Source organism: Amia ocellicauda, chromosome 3 (genome assembly GCF_036373705.1).
Source record: "Amia ocellicauda isolate fAmiCal2 chromosome 3, fAmiCal2.hap1, whole genome shotgun sequence".
In the NCBI taxonomy this organism is placed as follows: Eukaryota; Metazoa; Chordata; class Actinopteri; order Amiiformes; family Amiidae; genus Amia; species Amia ocellicauda.
The window spans coordinates 49,037,201-49,057,581 of record NC_089852.1 but is presented as its reverse complement, the minus strand read 5'-3'; the positions used below and the strand labels follow the sequence as shown (position 1 = coordinate 49,057,581).

At 39.5% G+C, this 20,381-nt stretch overlaps 2 protein-coding genes across 4 annotated transcripts in view; both read right to left on the bottom strand.

Moving 5' to 3' along the window:
* Positions 1-895: 895 nt before the first annotated feature.
* Positions 896-5,600, bottom strand: sod1 (superoxide dismutase 1, soluble). Of its 2 annotated transcripts, none has more exons than XM_066699833.1 (5): positions 5,432-5,600; positions 4,352-4,466; positions 3,727-3,796; positions 2,840-2,957; positions 896-1,287 (listed from the first exon to the last, which is right to left on the bottom strand). In XM_066699833.1, exons 1-5 carry the CDS (start codon positions 5,501-5,503, stop codon positions 1,180-1,182), a joined length of 483 nt encoding a protein of 160 aa, XP_066555930.1. In that variant the 5' UTR covers positions 5,504-5,600; the 3' UTR covers positions 896-1,179. The 2 variants fall into 2 exon arrangements, with proteins under 2 accessions (XP_066555930.1, XP_066555931.1); XM_066699834.1 differs by having other exon boundaries at positions 4,352-4,448; positions 5,432-5,596.
* A 1,971-nt stretch (positions 5,601-7,571) lies between these two features.
* scaf4a (SR-related CTD-associated factor 4a) overlaps positions 7,572-20,381 on the bottom strand; it is a 29,022-nt gene continuing 16,212 nt past the window's right edge. Inside the window, exons 14-20 of one of the 2 annotated variants that reach the window (XM_066699831.1) lie at positions 19,710-19,823; positions 18,529-18,685; positions 17,644-17,771; positions 10,065-10,218; positions 9,597-9,677; positions 9,124-9,318; positions 7,572-8,835 (exon numbers count right to left, since the gene is read on the bottom strand). In XM_066699831.1, the coding sequence (XP_066555928.1) occupies positions 7,985-8,835; positions 9,124-9,318; positions 9,597-9,677; positions 10,065-10,218; positions 17,644-17,771; positions 18,529-18,685; positions 19,710-19,823 (1,680 nt within the window). In that variant the 3' untranslated portion in view covers positions 7,572-7,984. The remainder of the gene's footprint in view (positions 8,836-9,123; positions 9,319-9,596; positions 9,678-10,064; positions 10,219-17,643; positions 17,772-18,528; positions 18,686-19,709; positions 19,824-20,381) is intronic. The other variant, XM_066699832.1, reaches the window with a different exon arrangement.

Below are 20,381 nucleotides of genomic sequence, written 5' to 3'. Positions count from 1 at the left end.
CAAGTATTTTCAGTAGTGGTTTGCCATCTGAACACCAACAAGCATCATCTTCGTACAAACCAAGAAATGGACTCCTCACTGTTATTTTAGGTAGAGTGCCCCTAAACTGAAACCAGCCAGAAAGAGCTTTAAAGAGACCAAATGTTATTGCTTCAGCAGGCACTTTTTTTGGCATTTGACATATACTGTAATGCAGATTTTAAAAGTTTCTTGCCCATTTAAAAGGCACTACCAGGAAGGGTTTCATAGTGGGACATTTGAGATTTTCAGGTTGCCCTTTAAAATACAAGCCAAAAAGGCTAATTAGAGAAAATTCCAAAAGGGTGTATAAAATGCAATCCCTCTTACAACTTAGTTCATATACCTTTAAAAACCAATTGCTACAATTAGTTAATTCACACTTATTATTGAAGGAGGCAACTACCAAGATCCACTGCCATCAACTGGTTAATTTAAGATTGTCTGAATTGCGCCACCAAGAGTTTACATAAGACATTGCATGGATATCAAGTTTCCAGATTTGTTAACAAATTCAGTCTTCTGGACACATGTCCAGTACTTTCTAACTTTATCCAAACCAGCCATGTTGAAATATGACGTTTGCATGAGGCATTCCCCTGACATGCAGAACCTGAAGGGAATTACAGCAGGTCACTGCTGTCAAAATACAGCTACATTACTTCAAAAGGTTGAATTCTACAGGCAAAAAAAAAAAAATGGGCATTAGAAGATTGAATTGTTCTTTACGCAAGATCGATCCTACCAAGTTAGAAACATCAATTTAAAGACATTTCGAAGTGTAGAATTTCTTTAAAAAGCCACTACAAGTTTAACTCCTATACAAAAGGTGAAAAAACAGAAACTACATTAGATGGATACAAAGAAAAAAACACTGTTGCAGTGGTCAATATTTATTTGGTGTACAGCAAAGAGTGGAAAAAACATCCCTTAATGCTGCAGGTGTTTGTTGTTTCAGACAATGACTTTTACATAGACTTCACAACAAAAAAATGTTAAACACTGGGACAAAAATTACAACTATGGTTTTAATTAACATTAGCGATTTATGAAAAGGTGAACTACCTTCAAGGGTTTTACATTTTTTTTTGGGGGGGGGGGGGGGGCACTGACATTGGTCGCCTACATTGTAGCTCCAGTGCTTTGGGACTGCAGCTCTCCTCACTGGGCGATGCCAATGACCCCACAGGCCAGCCGCCCACCAGCATTGCCAGTCTTGAGGCTCTCATCATCTCCCCCTTGGCCAAGGTCATCGGCCTTCTCGTGGATCTGAAACCGCAAACAAAACATTTAGACAAAGCAGACAGATTTCAGTTCAAAAGCTCATGACTAGGGCCAGATGGAATCTGCAGGAAAGGTTTCCAAATTCAGCCAAAGCTTTAAACTTCAATTCTGCAGATAATGTTGGATTTAAATGCTCTTGTATAAAGAAATGCAGATTGCAAACTATATTTCAAGTCTTCCAACAGTGGTCAGTGATGTGCTGACAGAAGGCAAGCAAAAGTAATCCCCATCTTTAGAGTAATCACATGGGCATTATCAAGCATGATCATTGGCATGGTGCTGGATGTAGCTGTTGTTGGCATCTTTGCTATGCTTCCTTTTTCCAGTCGATTTGATATTGTAGTTTTGTCACAAGGTTATTTTAAGCTTCAGACTGCAATTGTCATCAGACGTGCTGTACCACGGATCAAAATGTGCAATGCAGTTGTCCTAGCAACGAAATACAAAAGGTCAAACCAACAACCTCCATGAACCTGTATGTATTGTGCACTAACATTTCAGAGTCAAGATATAAAATTCAATAAAACATTAGTCTATTAGTGTGATTAAGAGGTTACTTTTGTTATTGTTGTGGTGTGACAATGCACAAATTGAGTTACCTTATCTGAATTGAATTCTGCAGAAAATCTTCATACTAGAAACTTCTGTGGGTTTTAGACAAAGCTATGGTTTGGATTTGGTCTGGCCCTACACAGGACTTGCTTGACGTAAAACCAAAAATCATACCATTAGGGGTGTGTCACTAAAGCATTTATTTTTCAGTGGATTTAATAAACCTTTTGTCATTCAGACAACTTCATTTTCTGCAAGTTTTCACAGGCACCTTCCCTAAACCTATATAACAGGTTATATACAATAGTTTGGAAAACATCTTGAAGTGCATGAATACACTAAGAATTTGTAGGATGTAGGTTTGGGAGGGTCTTTAGCACACAAATTGAATTAAAGATGGTTACAGATTCTAAATACCCCAGGCACACAGCTTTTCTTTGCTCGGGGTCAATGCCAAATAAGACGAGACCAAACAGCTCTTCAGTCTTTAATAAGCCCTTTCTGCTTAAGGTACCTCAGAATAAAGCAAGGATTCAACCCATATGCCAACCACAAATTCCAAAACCAATACTTGATGTTGACTTTCCATGTGGTAAACACAAGCCTGACACTGAACTGCTAAATAAAGTGATGCATTTCTGATTGACTGGTGGGTAGACTGATTCTCATTCATATTTAACACAGGCCTGAGTAAGTTACTCCACCACACTTGAGCAGGGTGTCACCTTGTGACAAGTTTAAATTTGAAAGCAAGGCATGTAAACACTTTTCCTAACACAAATGTAAATTCAGTGCTACAAAAACATGCATTTTTCAGTTACACTAGATGCAATGTAACCTTTATCTTCAGCTCAAAATAGCACAGACATAACAGTTGGCTTGAGGCTAGATCAGAGTAAACTCCACTGCTAAAGAAAGAAGGTGCACTGCACGAAATGTCGGTTTAACTTTGTCCACAAAACAAAAAAACCCTCTCATATCTTACCACCATTGTTCGTCCAATGATGGAATATGGTCCAGTCAAGGTTAGGTGTTTGTCCTCAATGTCAATGATTGCGACTTTATCATCTCCAGCCACAACATTGCCAAGATCACCTACATGCCTAAAAATACAGATGTAGATCAGACACGGAATCAATTACACAAATCACTACTCCAATAGACTAATGAAAACTGACAGGATTAGATCATGACCTTCGATTTGCTAGAACATGAAAATACCCAGTTATCAACTTACCAAGAGGACTTTTCGCACGGCAACCTACCATATGCATCCCAGACCACAAAGGGTCTAAATTACACTAGCATAGTACACTTCGGAAACCTTATCAGTAGTTCTCTGATCAACAAAGCCACAGACATGAAGACAGGAGTACAGTAAATGTTGATCAATATGTTCGAGTGCCAAGATTCACACATCTCACTATGAATGCAAGTTATACATGCCATTCCTAAAAATATGGTTATGCACCTTTAAGTGTTGCTGTAGCATATAAGCACAATGTATAGCACTCTTCCAGATTCTTTGTTAATATGATATAATCAATCTCTTATACAATACAGCAGTGGTTTTCAAACCAGTCCTGGAGTACCCCCTGCCCTGCTGTTCCAAGCGAGGTCTTAATTGCTTAATTGAACTAACAAAGCTAAGTTAAGTTATGTAATTAAGACCTCGGCTGGAACAAAAAACAACAGGGCAGGGGGTACTCCAGGACCGGTTTGAAACCCACTGCACTACAGCAACAGGTAAAGGGGAAAACAAATGCATGTTCCCCTTTTAATTATAAACTAAAACCAAGAAATAACCAAGGTAGATTTCTGAAATTCAAAATCAAGTCCAAGTTTTGTATTTCATCCATTTTGTAGCCTCACCTCTCTTCACTTTTAGGACCGCCGTGATTTTTATTGTGTGGGTTGAAGTGAGGGCCAGCACTTATACAGCCTGCAAATACAGAAACAAGCATCACCAACATGTAGAACCTAAACTGGCAAAACACAGCCCTTTAAGTTTATATACTGTACTACCTTTCCAAAATCTGAATACTTTCAAAACATCTGGCCCCAAGAGTTTTGGATAAGGAATTGTGGACCTGTACTTAATTCGGTCACTAATCTCTGGTGTTTAACTGAACTATTTTTTATTAAGCAATAGATGGCCTTAAAAAATTGATATTTTTTGCCATATCATAAATGTTTTGTCAGTCAGATCTCTCCACACCATTGGATTATCTGAATAAGGGAATTATGTAGCCATTAAGACAGGGCTATACATTTATTTATTTTAAAATGCAACAATAACCTTGTTAAATGTAATGTTTTGGGGAGTTTGTGGGAGAAATTGGGGGGCAAGAATTCAAAGCTGGAATTTCTAAATCCATTTTCATATTCAACCATGATAAGTTTTAAATAGAAATTAATACCAATCTAGTTTAGCCCTAATATTGTTCCCCAAAGGAATTATTTTCTACATATACCACTGTGGGACAGTCAGGGTTACCATTGGTGTTGTCTCCAAATGCATGAACATGAAAGCCATGATTCCCTGGAGTTAATCCAACAATCTGGCCTGTCAGTTTAACAGGTGCCCCTCCATCCTTGGAAGAAAACAAAGTCTGCATCATATACATGAAAGAGTGTTAAAGCCAGACTTGGAAGTCCCAGCGGAGAAATCATACATTTAAAATATTATTCAAATGCAGGCAAATTAACAGTAGCATTTGAAACGCATGTATTATTACTTGCACATGGCAAGTGGTTCATTTGAGAATATATTTGCGTTACACCCCATTGATAATCCCACAGACTACTTAAACTATGCGCAGGATTAAGTGATCACAGGTATCCGCCAAAATGAGGTTATACACGTCGGTAACAGTATTTCCAACAGAAATTCTGCAACTAAATGCCACCCCACAAACATGCCGCATTGCAAAGCAGTGGCAGAGCCTTATCTTAGGCAGTTTTAAGAAAGTGACTCAGCAAAACGCCCCAGATGACAGAAAAACAACGGTGTCGAATCGGCGGCCAAATGGGCCCTCATAACGCAACGTCTAAACACGGTCAGATGCAACACATTTAGCACTGAAGTCCGAACAGAGGACTTTGCCCCAGTTATGCAACCTGCATTATAGCACAGATGACAGGGCGCCAGGTGGGCTCCTTCAAAACGTGCAACAAGTGACGGCAACGCAAGACGTGCAACGAAATACTGAACTACCTGGGGGAAACGGACACCCCCATTACTAAAGCAGGTGACACGGCTCTAGATCATTTGCACTCAAATGGAGATAGTTTAAAAGCAGCAAAATGTGCAGTCTTATACTAAGATTAACATGCATAGTTAATACAGCTAGTCAGTCAGATTTATATAGACATTTAAAATCAAGAACTGTATCGATTGCACAGCTCTGCATGTGATCTGGATTAATACAGCAAACAACAGCGAAGCTCTTCAATGATCCGATGCAACGAGAGCGCGATACTGCTCTTCCAATATGACGGGTCTGTCGGCGCAGTGAAGGCCTGGGCTCGGGGGAACTACAACCACCCCCACGTCATTCAAACAGCTATGAAGTACCTTCTGCTCAAAGTGGACAGTTCCGAAGACTTCGCCGGCACCCTTCAGTACACACACCGCCTTCAACGCCATGTTGCTTGAACTTGATTTACGAAACGAAGAGCCTGCAACACTCGCTCCTGCCTCTGTGTTGAAATAACCCAAACAGAGTCCCGTCCGCAGCGCCGCCAATCAGAGCTCAATCTGCGCACTCACTCCGCCCGCCCTCACGCAAGCGCAATCGAGACAAAGGTCGTGTTGGTGCAGCGCGGATGTGCGCGGCTCCACCAATGGGATCGGCGGGATTCTTCAGATCTGCGCAGAAATCTGTGCCACAGCTGCCTGCACGTCATGTGTCAAGATAGCGTTAGACCGGGACATATTTTTTGTTTTTGTTTTCTGAGAGAGAATCATACCCATTAGTAAATACTGCTGAAGCATTTGTTTTTGCTATTTCCAAATAATTCCACATTATAAATGATTAAAACTCTAGCCGCCATACCACGGACCGAGCTGAAAGGCTTACGCAATTCTCGTTCAGACTGCGTAGTTGCCGTGGCCGTTGCGCAGTGCTGACTGTGCGCCGCAGTAGAGATGGATCAGATACGCCAGTTCTTTATTTCTAGCTTAACTACCAACATTATAGCTAGGTATACCTAGTCATCATGGCATTATCCTCAGCTGTTTAGATGTTGAAGGTTTACATTTGCAAGTCGTTTGTATTTGGGCTTGTCATTTTATTATTTACATATTTACTTTTTTAATTCACACATTGGGCTTAGTTTTCACACCAGCAACTAATTAGATAAGTGAACTTGAATGAGAACCTATACCCTCTATCTTGTTGTGCAAGTAGTGAAGTGTGATTATTGCTCATTTCCCCTCACATGTTGGCTGAATAACATTGGTTTCCACAAAATGCATTTATATATCAATATATAGATATGGAAAACAGCCACTTCAAGGGTCTGAAAAGGTATGCAATGAAAAGAGTTGTGTTTAGGGTTAGAAAGCAGATCTAGCTAGAATAACAATCCAAACTGGAAAAAGAAGGACTTTCATAAAACTGTGTGAACAGTATACAAAATCTATTTAAAGGCAAAATATTTACATTTAAAAACATACAAAATATGTCTGACCTAATTGTAAGTACTGTAGTGTAGGGCTGGATAACCCCCAGGGAGACAACCTGAATGTGCTCAGTGTGACGTTCTTCACCATACAAACTCAAAATCTGTTGTGTAATGGACTATTCTTAGTCCTGACCTTAATCAAACTCCATGCGGTTTATGCCATGTTCCACTTCTCATTGTTGAGCTACAGAAAAAGGGTTTAGGGTGGCATCATCAATCCCTTACAGGTAATTGTTTATTTCCTTTATAAAGATGTCACAGGCATAGGAAATGAGAGGTAGTAACTTGGAAACTATACCAGAGACTGAAACAGGGACAGAGATCTTGGGCTATATTTACGTGAGTCAGTGGCAAAAGACTCCAGTCTGTGAATGCATCACTCGATGGGTTTCCTTCTAGTCGAGCTCTTCAACAAGTATTCACTCCACTGCACCAAATTCACTGTGCTAGCTCTTGAGCCATATTATTATTATTCGCCTGCAGTTAAAACCGTGCAGCTCTCGGAGACTGCAAACCACCTTTCAAACCCTTTTGAGTCCCCAAGGAATGAACAGAAAAGAAAAATGGATCAATGTACTAATTGCTCTTTTCATTTTCCTTAAATTAACTTTTTCCCATTTGTAACACTGTAGTCTTGGTAGAGCAAAACGAAAAAATGGTGTTCATTAATAATGAGACTTCATCTTTAAAGGGGAAACAGGCATTATGAGACTTAACTCGGCAATAATAATTCAAACAAAACTTACCTTTTTAATTATACAAACTTAGTAATAAGTATTTTTGCAAACCAGGAATTCATATCGCAAAGATGGACGGTCCCTACAGATAAAACAACATTACGATATACAATATAGGCTGAAAAGGAACAAAACATTTCCCCCATGAAACATTTCACAGGTTAAATTTCTGATTATACATGAAAAGTACAGTATTATAAAGATGTTAAAGAAATGTAGCAAAATGCAGAACTGTCGAAACCCGAGTTTTAAAACCATCACTTTACAGGAAGAATATCACACGCTTTAAAGTTTGGTACGAAAATAGTTTATTAAAAACAAATCCCTAAAGCTCAAACGTTGGAGGAGATTTTATTTTGTTTTTTGTTTTAATTTAAAAATGATAGAAACCTCTCATGTCCTATGCTCTGTAAACATTGAAAGTTAAAAAAAAAAGTTACAGCAAAAGGGTATTTTCTTTCCTTGGATTTTTTTAGTTTTTTTTTTTTCTTTTCAAATTGATTCTATTTTCTTTAAACACATAGGGGTACAAACAAAACGCTTCCCCCAAAAACTACAAAGAGGTGTTGAGTAGCATAAGCATATTTACAGCATCCTTTTTTTTTCTTTTCTTTTTTTGTATACAACATTCAAGATCCAAAGTGGGACGATGTGGTTTAGAGGGCAGTCTGCCATAACAGTTCTTTTTAATTGTTGTTATTTTTCTAAGACTCTGCCTCTTGAGATTTTTCCACTGGCTCAGTCGGAGCTGAAGTCTCTGCAAGGCTTGGCTCCACAGTCACGTCAGAAGATTTTGTGGGCTCGTTGTCGGGCGCCGACGGCTCTTTCTCAGAGTCCACAGGTTGCTCAGTGCTGTTCGAGTCACGATATTTGTCTGTACTCTCCGCCTCGTCGTCTTTCTCCCTGCCATGGTTGTCCTCTCGGTCCCTGCGCGCGTCGCGGTCTCTGGACCCGTGCTCTCGGTCCCTGTCTCTGTGTCCGCTGGAGCGCCGGCTTCTGTCCTCGGCTTCCCTGCTGCGCTCGTGTTCCGGGCTCCGGCCCCAGTCCCTCCTGTCACGCCCGCCCCCTCGCTCATAGTCTTCATGGCGACCGATGAAGCGCTCTCGGCCTTCAGGCTCCCCCCGCCCCCCGCCCCCGAAGGGCCGCCTGCCGAAGCGGTCCGGCTCCCGCTCTCGCCCCGGGCCGAAACCCTGCCGCTCGGTCCTGAACTGCCTGCTGTCTCGCTCCTCCGCTCCCTCCGGGGGACCCCTGGGGCCGCCGGGCCGGACAAAGGGGCCGTGAGGAGGAAAGGGCCCCCTCATGCCATGTGGTGGGGGCATGCCATAGCCCCCTGGTGGAGGCTCTCTGTGCATCATCTGAGGGGGCCCTCTGTGCATCATCTGAGGGGGCATGGGCATGTTGGGACGGGGCGGGAGCAGGGGGAAGCGAGGCATGTGGGGGGGCGGCACTCCTGGGGGCCGCTGAAGAGGGATCATCCCCGGCCTGGCACCAAGCAGCCCTCCAGATGGAGGCTGGAGGTTCATTACTGGACCTCCTGGAGCGCCCACTTGATTCCCTGTTAAAAAAAACACACAAAAAAAGACATTTGACTCGTTTTATTGCACTAAAGAGTTGCTAAAAGTAAAGTATCCCTACTAACTATAATTGGATTAGTGGAAATTAGTATAAACTGCTATAAATAAACAGAGGTTCTATTTTCTCTGTAGGTGGGGAAAGATAAAGTACAAAATTTGCATGTTATTTTTCAGTCTCCTACAGCAGTATCATAGTGTACTAAAAAAAAATGTTTTGTCTCCCTTGCACATTAAATGGAAGGATTACCAAGCCAAGACACAGCACTTACCAATGCCAGTCATTGGCTGTGGCATAGACACCGGCAGGTTGGCATTGATGCCCTGGTTCATCCCAGGTACAGAGCCATAGAGTTTGGAACCGTCAGTGGCTTCAGAGTTATTTCCTCGGCCGACAGCAGAGGACATGGGATTCCCAACTGAAGTGTCCTTCGTCGTGTCTTCTACCGAACTCCCAGGGACCGCAGCTGAAATTAAACACGGAGGCATATAAGTAATGCAGAAAAGGACAGCAAAGAACAGGAATCTCACAAAATGCACAGTATATGAGGTCTGATGTCAGAAAATTGTATCCAGTTCTGATCACTGCATTACAGAGGAAAATACACCTACTGTTCAGTAAAGGCAAGTTAGCTGTGTACATTTTAAACCATTTATCTGTCATCTAATAATAATATTGGTGTGCTGGCAGACAATCCAGAGTGATTGCAGGCATGCCTTGACCCTTATGTGTGACGCCACTTACATGTTGGGATATTGACGGCAGCGCTTGGAGGTAACGGTGCTCCTGTGCCCATCTGAGGCATGGCCCCAGGTGGTAGAAAGCCTGCATCCCCAGGAAACAGAAGCACTGGTAAGTGACTTGAAGCTCTTGCAAAAAAAACCCACTCACAAATGAAAAACCAAGATGAACTCAAGAGAACCAGTATCTTATGACACACTGTCAAATGCGCCAGTCTTTCAAACCTTGAGATACAATTTAAAGTGTCCAGTGTAACATACATGCTACAAACATTTAACAGGCTTGACAAACATACATGATCCCAATTTACCAGGCTTCTGTAAGCGACTCATATGATGTGGTTCCTATGGGTTAAAGTGGCATTCATAGGTGATGCTCAATTTCACCTTTATTCTGCAACTTCATTTACAATGCATTTCTTTTCACAGAAAATAGCCGAGGTTCCAAAGGAACATGATGAGGTCAGACTACCTGGTGGCATCTGAAGAGGGTTGAAGCCAGGCCGCATAAAGGGCGGTGGGGGGGGCACACCAGGGGGGAAGGCTGGCGGGGGCAGGCTCATGTGTGCGGGAAAACCAGGAGGCTGCAGAGCGCCAACGCCACCCATCGTCTGAACGGCAGGAACCTGGAACACAAACAAAAGACACAAGCGCAATATTGTCATTCACTACCCAGTGTACCTGCAGTGTGTTCTGAAGCTGCACCGCTTCTCTCGTATTCATTCCAGATTTCAAAGACAGACTTGACGTTTAAGAAAATTGACTTTGAACAAGAGAGGGGAAGAAAAAAAAAACAAAAAAAAAAAAAAACAATACCACGATATATATTATGTTGCTCATGTTACATAAGAGTGAGAGAAATATATTTAACATCCATGTCATCTCACAATCATTAGTGGATTAAGAACGGCAACAAAGGGAAAAGTAATGACCCAAAACAAAAGGGAGCAGTCCATCTATGTGCAAGAACTTAAGACTACACAACTTAAAACATAAATAAATACATTTGGTCTTGGCAGGGTCACTTCATATACGAACGGAAACATTATCAGGAAATTTATTTCGGACATTTTGGGGAAGAACATACATTTTGAACCACTATTGTCCTCTCATTGGGAAGTACTGTATAATTCTGTGGCAGCACATGTAGATAGTCTGGGCTCTTATTTTTTACAACCTCTGGTCACCACTACCTCAAAATCAAGAAAAGCTCAATACAATAAACTTGGCATGAGGTCTTATTTTCATGTGAGGCTTTTCTCTGGAGGTTGTGGATTAAAGCCTACAAGTGGGACCTCTTATTTGTCACCATTAACAAGTGGTGGTCCCTCTGGTTCCTGTTGCTCTGGACTCAGACAGCATCAAGTGGCAAAATATCAATCGTGGCTGGCTGGTAGTGAAGTATAAATCATGGTGTGCAGACACATAAGGGAGAATTGGATCTTTATATAATACACTTACACTGGAAATAAAAAAAAATATTGAACAGGCTGAATGCAACTCCAATGTACTTTTCTGTGATCAGCAGGTGCAAATGGTTTTACTCGGCATCACTGGTCTATTGTGTACGTTCTTCCATGAATCAAACACCTATTTATCAGCACATGGAAGCGCTCTGTGATAAAGATTGGATAATGTTTTCCGGGAGGAGGTTCAAATAAGTGCAGAGATTTACACTTCAGATCTGAGGAACAGCTGAAAGAGCCAACGCTGATTAGATCAGCACTTGGTGAGAAGAAGGCACAAAAGGTTCTGCAGAAATGTAAATTATGAGCTGCCATGTTCTGTTTTAAATATATTTTTTTTATTAAATGTCCACTTGACTAGAATAAAATACCAAGTAATAAACAGGGAAATAGATTCATTTTGATCTCCTGGTGATCACTTTTCATGAGGGCCTCCGTGAACTCACAATTTAAATGGTGTTGTATGATACCAAGGTAGCCTGGCAACACCTTCCCAGAGCCATGTGCCCCAGCTGCTAAATTGGCCCTTTGAGGTGACTGAAGGATAAGTCTACACTAACCATTCAGCTTCAAGAATGGAAGCCTGCATCATCATCAGTGGTGTTTACAAAGAAGTTGTAATTAAAACGTACGTACGTGTGTGTGTGTGTGTGTGTGTGTGTGTGTGTGTGTAGATGCCTGTAGGGATGTTCATTTATTTGTATTTCTCTGGGTACATTGCTAATTTGGAACATTTTATATGTGTAGTTTAAAATATGAAAAACTATTTCCCATCCATCTCAAGTGAACACGTGTGTGTGCGCATCTAAAACCTAATGAAAAAACTAGGCCCGTCAGACAATTCTACCAAATTAAACCCAAGCACAGTAAAATGTAATTCAACTAGAGGAAACATGAGTGAAGTATCAAGGGGGGACTGGATATTATTAGTATGGATGTACTTATTATAGGAAGTGTAATTAAAAAAACTTTACACCAAGACTGACTTTACAGAGAAGACCCTCTTGACATAGGAGTTTTGTGAAGGCAAAATAAGAGCAGTCTTCATTTGATCTGCATACAATTCACATTCAGCTAACGTGAGTGTGTCAGAAGGAAGATTGAATGCATCAGCAATGGTAAAGAAAATGACTGAAAAGGCAGACCAACATCAATCCCTCATTTGAGCTCTAGGACGTCTCATCAGCACACAGCGGAGGTCAGTGTCCACATGCTCCGAGAAGCAGGAAAGCACGAGGGCTCCTTCACACACGAAAGTGGCAAAATGGACAATGCTATCAGAATCAATCTGCTTACCTGTTTGTTACCCAGAGACAAACTGTACAATGGGAAAATACAATTTTATACTTGTGACTAGTATATTTCCCTTGTCCAATACTGTAATCAGTTGAATTCTGGACATTCTTTTAATCCCAGTTAGACAAATTTGCCATACTATTAAACCACAAGAGGTAAAAAAAAATATATATATATATGTACACAAAAGAGCTGTGTATTAGATGTAATTCTTCACTTATTTTTCACCACTTAGAAATGTTTTGTGAGCATGTTAAAAAATATATTGAAAGAAAAATAGAAGAAACAAGTTAATTAAACAAAAGTACACCACTAATTCTAATAAATTGCTAACCTCATGTAAGTGTGTAGTGAGTAAGCTTTAGTCCCCAGGGCCTGTCAGCCATGCAGTACCTAAACATTATTTGTAGGATGGATCATATATTGTCACTCAAATAAAACTAAAAAGTCCATAAGCATGTGTGTTTACTCACCTTTATATTTAATCACATTAACTACTTGTCCTTTCCACAAAGCTCAACTTCAGAATAAAAAGCTGCTAGCAATTAGCTCAAATTTACAGTACTTGCAAATTTTTACACCACCGTTGACGTCACCTTTCCACAAGAGCGTTTACTTCGGTTGCATTTTCCTGTTGGCATCCTTCCTTTAGGAATTCCACTATGCAGTTCCCAAAACAGCTGCCCAACATATATATATATATATATATATATATTCATACTATCATGTTTATTTGTCCATTAAATGCATTGTTTATGTTTTCATGGCTTTGTTATTTTTCCCATACTGACATTGTGTAAAAAGTAAGCCTAGTGTTCCCAAAGCTTTTTAAGGTATTTTACTATTTGTTTCAACGAAGACTACAATGGAACATGCGTAACAGTGTCCAATGCAACATGACCACATCTTTGATACATTTTAAGAAGCCCAATTTGTATGATACAATAAAGACATTAAGAAATTAATATAACATATGAAAGCAAGCTCCAAAACAGAACATTCACCCTTAATTCATTAGGCAGATTCTATGCAAAGGTTGTTTAAAACATGCTTCACTTTAAGGTGAAAGGAGATCTCACTGCCAATTTCTATCAGTGAAGGTGAAATCATTGTAAAGAAAAAATATTTATCCCTGAGCTTACATTTCTTGGACATTAACATTTAAATCACCTCAGTTTCATGAAGGATCAAATAATAACTACAATGCTAATAGTGAACATTGTTTTATGGAAATATGGAAACTGCATTTCTAGCAAAGAACAAGCTATATATACAAATTGATAAGGCATTTAAAAATTGAGAGGTAGGTTGGATTCACCGTGAATTTCCTTCCATGCTTCCCTAATTACAGAAATGCTCCCATCTTTTTTTGTATAGAAGATGCATCAACCTGCCCTTACCTATGAAAACTGGATCCACTCTGGCTCTGGCCAGGAGTCACTCCACTTGCTCAGGAAGATCTCCACCCACAGATGACCACAGATAACAGATACACTTTCAAAATGCTGTTTGGTGCTTAGAGTGGGGCCTTTAAAACTACACTACACGTACATGAACTTCAAGGATCCATTTCTGTATCGACTCCCTTGATTACAGAATGTCAATATATCATGGTTTTGTCTTACTTGTAGGGAGCAGCAGCAATTGAAGACAGAAATGTTCATTTTATTCTGTGAACATCTCCATTTAAGAGGTTTTGCTGACATCTGTACAGATATAGGAGTTCATTGTTTCTTCCTTAAACATGTGTCCATTTTTCTGTATTCACCAACTCTCTCATATGTCTGAGGATTTTTTATTTTGTTGAAGTTACTAAAAGCTCATTAGCATTTGTTAAGTCATTAGACTATTTGTTAAACAACTGATAATTACAGGTGTTATAAAACAGCTACCACAGTGTTCCACTATCTGTATAAGCCTTTTTAAAATGGTGAATCAGCACTTACAGGGTAACTGTATTCATGATCAGACATGCTACAAAGGGATCAGTCGAGTTACCTTTTAACAATTGAGGTTCCAATGAACTTTCAATGGGAAAAGACCTGCACATCAGTGGATGAAGCTCCACACACGAATGCTTGTAGAAATGCCCCTTCTTTTGTATGTCATGACATTAAAATGTGTGAATGTTTTCCTTTCCTAAACAAGGTTTTTCTTTTCATGGTTGGATTCATTACATTGTTAATGCATTTGCAAAAGAGTTCAAAACAATATAAATCCCCAGCACATACATCCACTTACTTCCTTTTCCCCAAACTAATGTTGAAACTTTTCAATTGAAACATGATGTAATTTATTTATTCCCATCACTGTAAAGAAGCACTGACAATGGAATGCACTCAGCATTCAGCATAAGCAGCCATATGTATATAGAAGACTTACTTATTATAGATCACATATCTGATAAAGCAAGAGCCAAGACTGTGTAAATATTTGAACTAGGAGTTTTAGATTTTTCTGTAGAATAAACCCTGAGACTTGTCAAAAACAATTAAATAAGAGTTCCATCTCATTAATATTCAATATATATTGGAGATACAAATACAGTTTTACAGAGACCAAGATGTTCATTCCCCACCTTGTAATCATAGCACTCCTCAAAACATTACGTCTAAATCAACTGCAAGCAAACACACATCATAATTTAGCAGAATATAAAATTATAAATGCCCCATTATTGAATGTGTGTATGGAAAAGTCCCCAAACAGCTGTTGAAAATAATTATCCAAGAAAATGTTTATTTAAATAAGTGGAAGAACACAACTGACCTTGATTGTTCATATGGAAGCAGGTGAAAGTATTCAATATTGGTTGAATATGTAACAGTACATACTTTGAACTACAGTGACAGTATAATGTACACAAAGCTAAAAACCTTGGGCAAATTTGGAATTACTGCAAATTAAAAGAGAAATATAGTGACCAGCTTTAATAATGTACCACTTAAAAGTTAGGTGTTTTTTCTTACATAAAAAAAATTAATGAATTGAAATTTCATTACAAAGAAGTTCTCAGCTGTGAGAAAAGTAGATCTGGCAAGTGAGATTTTGGGTACAGTAGTAGGCACTCCCAAGCGACAGTAGAAGTGTTTTTCATCAGCTTGCACACGTTTTGCACAGACACGAGTGTTGAACCACCTGTTCAGTGTTGATTCAGAAAACGATGCCAATATGCCACAGGGATATAAGAGTACCAGACACTGGAGATGTGAGGATGGAAATTACACTGCCACCACACATGCCAGAGGTTTTACACTAACACAAGACAGCACTAGAGACAGGCACAACAGGGGTGCAAAAGACTGGTCCTTGAGGGCCAAAGCGTCTTGTGGTTGAAAGTTGAGCTTTCACACAACTCTAAACTAAAACAAATATTCTCTCCAATTGATCGAACTATCCATCCACCCATTTTCAACAACCGCTTCATCCGGTACAGGGTCAGAGTCGGATTCTAACCCAGCAGACACAGGGGCGCAGGCCAAAGTGGACCCTCTTATGCAGTTGGCGATGGCAAAAAAACAACAACTAAGCAAACTCCCTGGATTTCACTCGTCACAGACCAGAATTGTGCACCACTGTCCTGCCTGCCTTGGTGAATGTTACCTACCCTGAACAGACAGGGTGTGAGAGCAGAGATTACAGAGCAGCCCTACAGAGCTTTATGTCATCATGAAGCTCTTCCAAAAAGACAAATGTGTGGGGTGATGCAGTTACCTGCAGCAGCTCAACATCCCTGTACTTTCCCTGCCCACCTGGTCAATAGACAGACCCAAAACACACAACTCTGTGAAGAACGTGGATGAGAACAGTCTGCCACGAGAGATTCTTCAGCATTTAGAGGCTCTTCTTGTCCGGGAGAGAAAGAGGAAACCCCAGATATTCAACCGTTTCACCAAGGAGATGGAGCTATGTGACCTGAATGGCCAAAATGGTAGGCATCATAAACAGTGCTGAACTCCAGGGTGTTTCACACTCTCCCTAAGAAAGATGTTGCCGGTGGAATTCATTTTCTATACAGGCTTAGCTACACAAGAAATTACAGGTATGTATGGTAGATTAGCAAAGCACAGCATCCTCCAGGACAGGATGCGTGTTCACAATCTGCTGATAAACATATGTAGAAATCAGTGTTTTTAATAAATAAACCAATAAATAAAGACCTCAGGAGAAACACTACTTTGCAGAACCTGCTGGAAGTTTATTATTGAAGGACAACAGGCTTATTTTTTATTTTTTCACACTTACTTACATTCTGCAGTAGGAATAAGGCTTTAAATGGTTGTCATTTTACCACAAAGGTGGAAAGATCAACAAATGGGAGGCTGAGGTTTTCTTGTTTTTTTTTGGAGGGGGAGGGGGGTTAACTTGAGGAATCAAAAAAACCTAGGAAAAAGTTGATCTATTGTCTGTCAGTCAATTGTCAGTAATAGTGAACAAACAGTCATAAAGCCATACAAATTCTTTTGCCAATTTATTTCTGTTACGTTCCTTACGTGAAATTATTCTTCCAGATAATTCAACCAAACCTCATACACTTTACCCAGAAAAGCAGTACTCTGTTTAACCTGAGTCCTGAATATCAGCAAGTGAGATTTTTTTCTATCATTTTGTTCAATATATTACATAAAGGTTTTTGTTATGCTTAATTGGTATTCTCTTAATTCCAAGAAATGCTTAATTCTTTTCTTAATATTTAAGAAAACTTCAGTAAAAGACTGACTCAACATTAAAAATAAACTTTAGACTATAAGGAAACCCGAAAAAGTGTTTACAGGAGTTAAAATTAATTCAAGGTATTAAGTGGGTGATACATTCAATTGTGAATGTTCAATGACATTAAATTGTGAATCCATGGCTGCAGGTTTTTTTTTTATATATATATATATTGCACACGATTGTTACCTCCGAATCTCTCCAGTTTTACTGTAGAGAATGTTATTGCAGTTTATGAAAGTGTCAGAATAAAACCTTAAAAGTAAGATGTTCTAAATTAATTACCAAACTTGGAAATGTTTGGTCCTATAAAACCTTTTTTTTTGTAGTGGAATTACATAAAAAAATGCATCTTTAGATTTCTGCTCGGAAGTCTCCTATACCCATGTTTATGTTTACACCCACGAGAGGTAGGCACCAGACAAACAGACCACATTTAATCTGTTCTAACAGCATCTCAAATGTGAACTGCAATTTCCTGTACATTTTAGATCTGTTGGCAAAGGGGGGATCGTTAGATTTCTGGGGAACAAAAAGACTGTTAAAATGAGCGAAAAAAACCTCTCTGTGTTTCACCTGAAATCCTACAGGTTTTACCTGTACAGGGGCAACAGCGGGAGCTTCTTCTGCCTGTACAGCTTCAGAGCCTCCATTCTGAGCCACTTCGTCAGTCTTCTCTGTATCGTTGGCATTCGTCTTCCATTCTGGGATGAAAACAAAAATTGTAGACATTTGTTTTAACTTCTTAATGCTCACCAAATACAATAAATATAGCTCAACGAGTTAGCCTGGGAGCACACTGAATGCAACTTTCGTCTAGTTTCAAAAGAGGAAAACGTGTACATCAACTAAAACCAAAGTATTGCTAAAACCTTTGATTACAATTATTGTTCTTCTGTGGTAAACCCCTGCACTGAATATGAATGTGGCAAAATTATTATTTAGCATATATTTCAACTTCAACACCTTTTAATGGCCCACCCCCACAAAATATATTCAGGCAGAAAAAAATGTTTGACGTGTGCAGAATTGATTAATTGCGTGTTTGCAGCTTGCTGGACCAGTAAGAGCATCACAGCAGAGACGGAGTTTGTTTATTTCAGGCTCAGCTCTGTCAGGAGACAACTGGCATCAGGATTCCCAAAGGGACACTGTGAAAACTGCATGCCAGTAAAGCTGGGTGGGTTGGAAACACTACTTTGCTGCACAACACTGCCCCCTGTTGCTACCCAGGAGCCTGGCAGCTTTCAATGTTATCAGTGGGAAGGGAGACAGTCCTCCTTCTGACCCCCTCAGCTCCTGCTTGGGTGCTATATACAGTGATGCAGTTAGGGCAGTAGCAGTGACCGTGCCTGCCCGAGAGGAGACTGGTACAGTGCGTTCAGGCCTCCGAGGCAGGTGTCTTTGTTGAACCAGAGTTGTGTCGGTTTAGAGGTCCGACTTGTCTGACAAAGCGGTTACCTGGACACAGGGTTTCCGTGTCTAATATGCCTCCCTCACGGAAGCTGTCCAGATCTTCAAGTTTTACTTTGCTCCATGGGATGTAGGTCACACCCAGATCTACATCCCAGTACTGCTTGTATTCAGGTTTGATTCCTTTGTTCAATGCCCATGCAATCTGAAAAAGAGCGAGAAAAGCAAAGTCTTAGAAGTATGTGGTCAAAAACATTCACAGCCTTCATATATACGTTTATGTGTGTGTGTGTGTGTGTGTGTGTGTATATGTATGTATATATATATATATATATATATATATATATATATACATATATATATATATATATATATATATACACACATACACACACACACACACACACACACACATACACAAACAAACTTTGTTTGGACTAAATAGTTAATGTGTTCAGGAAACAGATGGATTATTTGTAATGTTCAAATCTCTAAAAGCAGCCAGATCAGATGTTAATGATAAAGACAGAGCAGTTCCAGACAGTTAAGTACACTGCTGGTAGATCTCATTAATCTTTCGTGAAAAATAAATAGCAAACTGCTTAAAACTCTCATAAAATATTACTTTCTAAAGTGCAGGAGTGCTGTGTAGTGCTTAATACAAGTATTTTAGAGGTCCACGAACACCTGGAAGTAGTTATTTCAGAGATTATGGAGAACACCACATTATATAGGTGCACATTTCAAAACTAAGAAAATTCAACAATGTCCACTACAAGCATGTATCAGGTGAGATATTATACAACTCCAGGCATGTAGCAGGAATAAGCATAGAAACAGTGTAATAGTTTCAGATATTTTTTATTTAAGCACATTAAAATGTAATATATGAATTATTAAGCATTTTTCTAAACCAAAATCTGGCTTTTTTTAATCTTTCAGTTCTTAATGTCTCGAATACAATTTCAGATGCATTTTAAACATCTGCGTAACATTTGGCTTTTTTATCCCCTTAAAAGCCTGTCGTATGATTGTAATTATTCACTTTGATAATGGAACCATTACGAGATTTTGAAAGATATCCAGAACTGAAGGCAGCGGTCTGCTGTATACTGGGCAAGGGTAGTGCTGCCAGAGACAGCAGATTTGCCAGTTATAATTTTCAATCCAATGCCAGTATTTTTCTCCCACAGTCTAAAACCAGAGGAAAGGGATAAAGATCACTGTACCTTAATTGCTTTTTGGTTTACTTTGTATGATCCTCTGCTTAGCTTATGTAAGGCTCTGAAGGCATCCTGTCTGTGAACCATTACAATGTATGCACAACCTCTTGGAGGAATCATCTGAAAACAAAAGAATACACAAATTGTCAAATGACACTGGTTCTGCATTTAATTCATGTACACATTCGCCTCGAGTTCTTAAAACGCCTAGCAGGCACCAATAAACAAGATGTTAAAATAAATATGTGAGGGAGACCTTAACTCACAAGCAGGTGTGTGTGGGGGGGGTTATGTTGAAAGATGAAGAAAATGCATGCATTTCAAATAGCGGTGGGTGATATGATCTAAAATTAATATCACAATTTTCCACTGTCCGAATGACAATGAAATATCACGATAAACAAATATCGGAATGAACCCTTCAAAAAAATAAATGACAAGAGTGCTTTTAACCTTATAAAACCTGAAAGGAGGAGGCATTGGACACAGTATGACCCTAAAGACCTTTTTCTTTGTTTTTTTAACTTAACCGTGACAAAACTGTGCACGCAAAATAAATAAAAGGTATATAAATTAAATAAGTAAAATTTTATAAAAAAATATTTCTCAGTACTCAGTATGTAAAACAAATTGAAAATTGCTACATGTAAATACTATAAATCTCACCTCTTTTTAATC